The 6,008-nt window shown below is 34.6% G+C and overlaps 1 protein-coding gene across 1 annotated transcript in view; it reads left to right on the forward strand.

Annotated features, from left to right (window-relative positions):
- LOC104719979 (pentatricopeptide repeat-containing protein MRL1, chloroplastic-like) overlaps positions 1 to 3,910 on the forward strand; it is a 7,511-nt gene extending 3,601 nt beyond the window's left edge. The window contains exons 11-19 of the mRNA XM_010437957.1: positions 152 to 251; positions 417 to 525; positions 620 to 711; positions 883 to 973; positions 1,167 to 1,395; positions 2,250 to 2,342; positions 2,675 to 2,723; positions 3,088 to 3,181; positions 3,298 to 3,910. Coding sequence (XP_010436259.1) covers positions 152 to 251; positions 417 to 525; positions 620 to 711; positions 883 to 973; positions 1,167 to 1,395; positions 2,250 to 2,342; positions 2,675 to 2,723; positions 3,088 to 3,181; positions 3,298 to 3,529 — 1,089 coding nt within the window. The 3' untranslated portion in view covers positions 3,530 to 3,910. The remainder of the gene's footprint in view (positions 1 to 151; positions 252 to 416; positions 526 to 619; positions 712 to 882; positions 974 to 1,166; positions 1,396 to 2,249; positions 2,343 to 2,674; positions 2,724 to 3,087; positions 3,182 to 3,297) is intronic.

Consider the following 6,008-nt stretch of genomic DNA (forward strand, 5'->3'; position numbering starts at 1 on the left):
TGAACAGGAAGCATCAAAAGATCCTTATTTGATAAAAATAGTTTTTGAGATGTTGTTTACATTATCTTTGGAATGGTGCAATTGCATTGACTTTCTTGGATTAAACTTGTATGAAGAAGCTACTAATAATTTGTTTGCTTTTGTTATTTAGGCGAAGGATTGGAAGAAAGCACTGGAGCTCTATGAAAAAATCAAGTCGATCAAACTTAGACCAACAGTTTCAACAATGAATGCCCTTATTACTGCTCTGTGTAAGACCTCGTATAACGCTATCTTAGTGTTTTACTTTATACAAAAAATGAAGATTATGTTGAATAAGAAAGAAACAAAATGCGATATGGTATCACTACACTTGCAGTATGTGAAGTACCCCATACAAAATATCATTAATGGTATGACCCTTATATTATCCACAGGTGAAGGTAATCAACTGCCCAAGGCTATGGAATATCTCAATGAGATAAAGACTTTGGGATTAAAACCAAATACTATCACGTACTCTATGCTCATGCTAGCAAGTGAAAGGTATCTTATTTTAAGTTGAATTATTTAGGCTCGTTTGGTCTACTAGTCAGTGTAGATTTGAGAAATCATTATTTCGTGACTTTTCTCTGTGTAGAAAGGATGACTTTGAAGTAAGTTTCAAACTCCTTTCTCAAGCCAAAGAAGATGGAATATCACCAAACTTCATCATGTGCAGATGCATAACCAGTAAGCTCGTACTTTGTAATTTGTATTCATCTCTTTCCTCATTCTTTGTGATCCTCAGAATTACATATTTCTTTAGATGTATATGCGTCCATCATGATGCAGTCAGATTCTAAAGTGTTTGTATTGATGGAACACTTATGCTTCATTTTTTTTTGTGGCTGTTTTGTAAAGGCCTGTGCAAGCGAAGGTTTGAGAAGGATTGCGCTAGTGGTGAACCTGTTGTGTCCTTCAAATCAGGGCGACCTCAAATTGAAAATAAATGGTCAGTGTAGCTTCCTTTTGCAAGTATTAAGTCAGTCACTCTTCTTCTTAATGTTGGAAGAGGTTGAGAGAATCTTGTGATGCTTCCGAGTTAGAGCAATCTTGATATAATAATTGTCACTCTCTCTTCTTCAATAAAGACTTACATTAGACATCATTCCAGATTAATATTGATAAATTTCACTTTCTTTCAGGACATCAATGGCCTTAATGGTTTACCGAGAGACAATTTCAGGTGGAACGGTTCCTACTACAGAAGTAGTTTCACAAGTTTTGGGGTGTTTGAAACTTCCACATGATGCTGCTTTGCGGGATAGGCTGATTTCAACTTTAGGCATAAACATTTCACAAAAACAACATAACATATTCCCACTAGTTGATGGATTTGGAGAGTATGATCCTCGTGCATTTTCATTGCTCGAGGTATTTTGGTAGCTTCGTTTAGCTATAGATTCTTGTGGGTCTCATTAGGTTTACAAAAGTTTATATGTTTTNTGCAGATGCATAACCAGTAAGCTCGTACTTTGTAATTTGTATTCATCTCTTTCCTCATTCTTTGTGATCCTCAGAATTACATATTTCTTTAGATGTATATGCGTCCATCATGATGCAGTCAGATTCTAAAGTGTTTGTATTGATGGAACACTTATGCTTCATTTTTTTTTTTTGCTGTTTTGTAAAGGCCTGTGCAAGCGAAGGTTTGAGAAGGATTGCGCTAGTGGTGAACCTGTTGTGTCCTTCAAATCAGGGCGACCTCAAATTGAAAATAAATGGTCAGTGTAGCTTCCTTTTGCAAGTATTAAGTCAGTCACTCTTCTTCTTAATGTTGGAAGAGGTTGAGAGAATCTTGTGATGCTTCCGAGTTAGAGCAATCTTGATATAATAATTGTCACTCTCTCTTCTTCAATAAAGACTTACATTAGACATCATTCCAGATTAATATTGATAAATTTCACTTTCTTTCAGGACATCAATGGCCTTAATGGTTTACCGAGAGACAATTTCAGGTGGAACGGTTCCTACTACAGAAGTAGTTTCACAAGTTTTGGGGTGTTTGAAACTTCCACATGATGCTGCTTTGCGGGATAGGCTGATTTCAACTTTAGGCATAAACATTTCACAAAAACAACATAACATATTCCCACTAGTTGATGGATTTGGAGAGTATGATCCTCGTGCATTTTCATTGCTCGAGGTATTTTGGTAGCTTCGTTTAGCTATAGATTCTTGTGGGTCTCATTAGGTTTACAAAAGTTTATATGTTTTATAATTTGCAGGAGGCTACTTCTCTTGGAGTTCTTCCTTCTGTGTCCTTCAATAAAATTCCTATACTTTTTGACACGACAGAGTTGCCGAACAACGTGGCTGAGGTAAATACATTTTTTTAGTTGAATCACATTTACTTGTTTTAACAAGATTAGTAGATTACCATCTGGTTGCCAAGCAATTCATAGCTGCGAAGGTTATGGATTAACTTTATTTAGAGTTTTCAATCTGGTTGTTAGATATATAGAATCCTAAAAGTTTCTGACACAGGATCCATTTATACCTGACCTTTCCTTTTTCTTCCATCATGATACATTTGCTTTAAAATTCCAGTGATCATGAATTCTTAAAACTGTATCTCAAATAAATCAATATCTCTCTGTTTTAGCATTTTTTGGGATTGTTGCTCTAACTATGTCATGCATAATTTTGGCAGGTTTACCTCTTAACCATCTTTAAAGGTCTTAAGCATCGCCTTGCAGCTGGTAAGCTATCCTGTTTTTTAGAATCATTGCTTTTCAAAGTAGGATAAGTTTAGTTGAACGATCTTAAAGAGTTCTTGATATAAGTTCACTTTAATCGTCTTTAGTTTACCGTCGTTGTTCTCCTTGAATCGGTATTGGTATTTTGGTATGTCTTGATTTGGTAATCTACGATCAAATTATCAATGTTAAGATGGAATACTTACAAAACACTAAGCCATTAAGATATACTTTCAGAAGAAAAAAGTGCAGTGTATTATAGTTAAACAAATTGTTAGTTGTGAAGATCTCTAACTGGTTGATTAAGTTTCTAAATGGCTTAGAGGTCAGTAAAATCTCTTGACGTTTTAGCCCATGTATGTTTTAGGTGCGAAGATACCTCACATTAATTTGATCATTTCAATGGAAGAGAAGGATTTTACGACTCCTGAAGGCGAGAAGACAATCGACCTTACAGGAAGGTTAATTAAGATTTAAGAGTATCATCTTTTATTTTTATTTTTTATTATGCAGTGATGATGTTTATCGTGATAATGTATTAAGTCATAGTATCTAAGATCATTCCTTTTTTTGACAGGGTGGGACGAGAAATTGGTGCATTGTTGAGAAGGTTAGGGATACCATATCATAGAAAGGATTCAAGATTAAGAATCAATGGTGTTTCTTTGAAGAACTGGTTTCAACCAAAGGTCGATTCACCTTTCTCTGGTGGGAAACCAGGGCATTTAAGATCATCACAAGTACCACTAGGAAACCAAATCAGTCGTCAGCAACGCAGCATTCGGCTAGGGAACCTGTCACTTGAGTGAGAACTGAGAAGGCGTCTCTCATTTTGATCCTTGACCTCCGAGAGTTTTTTTTTTTTTCCCCTTTTGAAGGATTGGTTCCACGGAACTTCATACTCAGTACATGTTACATCACAACATTCTTCCCCCAGCGTCGCAGCAGAAAGTGGAAATTCAAGTTTTGTTGCATTACTCTTCTGCGTAAGCTTAGTTCTTGCATGAGGATGTTTAGTCACAGTAAGTTAATTTGCATGGTAAAGCTGTATATCTACCCAAAAAAAAAAAGACTGTATTTATTCGTTTCCGCATGAATATATATATATATATATATAATAATAGTAAATGATTCTTGTAAGGTATTCAAGAAACTCTTAATATACAATATCTCTCCAAAAGATTCACAGATATAATATTCCCCATAAGAACAATGAAAGGGAGGAAAATTCTATTTTAGTTTGCCTCTATGACGTTTCCTATATTTTGCAGCGGAGTTTATTGTGAAATTAAAGTGGTCATGTGAAAGCCATGACGTGACCACATGATAATTCAGGTCCAATTATTTTATAGATGATATAAGCATTGTTGTAAAGGAAATTATTACAACTATTCTATTGGTTCATGATTCAAGCAGTCTGAGAATTTATAGTTTACAGGAGCACACAGAAGTAGTTTCTTTTTTCTAATTATTTTAGGCGGTTTCATTGAATTCTCAATTCGTCTAATTTGTATATTTATATAACTTTTTTCTTCTCCAACAACGTCTAATTATATAACTTGAGATATAGACAAAATAGAGCTCCCCAGATGTTTATAAAACAAACACAAAAACAATCAATTGATATGGGAGATATATAGTATATCACTACAGAGTTATGTTATATAGGCTAGCTAAATTTAAGATGAAATTTATCAGTAACAAAATTTGCAAGTGATTTGCGGTATACTTACAATAAAGTTTTGAGATAAATAAAATACATATAGTCACAAATTTATCGTAATTGATTTCTGATAAAGTTGATATTTAAAGTTTTAAACAACTTAAACAAGTCGTATACGAACTCGTGATTTAGTCCATCTCCTTTCCATACCAAAAAAAAAAAAAAAGTCGTATAATAGTACTTTCAATAAAAGTTACTGACGCCATCTGTTTGTATTAAATTACTGGGAATAACGTCTTATTTATCCCTCATAACTATGATATCATATCAGATGTACATAGAACTTTAATTTCATTTTGTAACTTTCTAAATCGATAGTTTTAGACCTATTTCCACCCGAATTAATAGTTTTAGTTTCATTTCCTCCTCGAAATATCAAATATCATCTTTTGCTCCATGATTCTGGATTTAAGTGGTTTACTATTGGTTTCAAAATTGCTTAACCAACTAATTAATCCTATTAACCAGACTAAACCTTATTTCAACCCGATTTCAAATTGAACCCATCAAAACCTAACAATTAGAAGAATTGTTACTAAACCATATTTTTCGAGACTCAATTTTGTTTCCTTCTGTGATCTCTTAATTGTGGAGAAGAAGGTAACGCAGGTGGAAGAAGATCTGGTTTTAGAATTGGCAGCGGTGGAGATGGTGGAAAAGGAGCAGGCGATGCAGGAGAAGGAGGAGGCAGAGGTGAAGATAGTGGTGGTGGAGGCGTGTTGACCTGAGCGGAGTCAGCGAAGGAGAATAGAAGGGAGTTAGCGGAGATTGGATCGACTGTGGTGGTGGCGGTGGTGATGAATTAAAAACCAGAAGCGACGGAGGAGGTGGAGATTGAAATTGAGGCTGATTTTGTTGTGAAGAAGAAGGAAGCTGGGAAACATACCGAGAAGAAAAACATTATGATGAATATACAAAATAAAACTAGCAACCATGGAAGCGGGTGAAGAAAATGAAGAAGATAACAGGTCGGGTCGGGTTGGTTTTTAACGTTTGTTTAGTTTAAAATTTGATTTTGTACCGGGGTTATGTTGGTTTTATCAGGTTTGGATTTTAAACCGCTTAAACAAAAAAATTGGAGAAATAGATGAAAACTATAGGATTCCGGTGGAATTAAGTTTAGAACTATTAATTCGGGGAAACACAGATGAAATTAAAGTTCTACGTAGATTTAGTACGATATCGTAGTTATAAGGGGAAAATAGGACGTCACTCCGAATTATTGAGGTATGAGTTGATGAAAGTATGTACTATCAATATAAAACAATTACGTGTACTCCATAATCAACCAATGAATATAAGTTATTTTGGCTTTGGTCTTCGATCCAGCTCACTGACTTAATATCATAAGTGTTAACGAAGTTGAAATAAAATACTCCAGTCGCGTTATGAAAGTTATAATTATTCGTTTTCGATAGGCAGCCCCGGAAATTTGGTTTGAATGCTTAACACAATTTCTTGTCTTGAACATATTTTGGTTAAACAATGACATTAATCTTTTATAAATAAAAAATTGTGAAATAATCATCATATTAGTTTTTTTTTTTTTTTTGGGGGGGGGGGGG

This window comes from Camelina sativa, chromosome 10, assembly GCF_000633955.1.
Source record: "Camelina sativa cultivar DH55 chromosome 10, Cs, whole genome shotgun sequence".
NCBI lineage: Eukaryota > Viridiplantae > Streptophyta > Magnoliopsida > Brassicales > Brassicaceae > Camelina > Camelina sativa.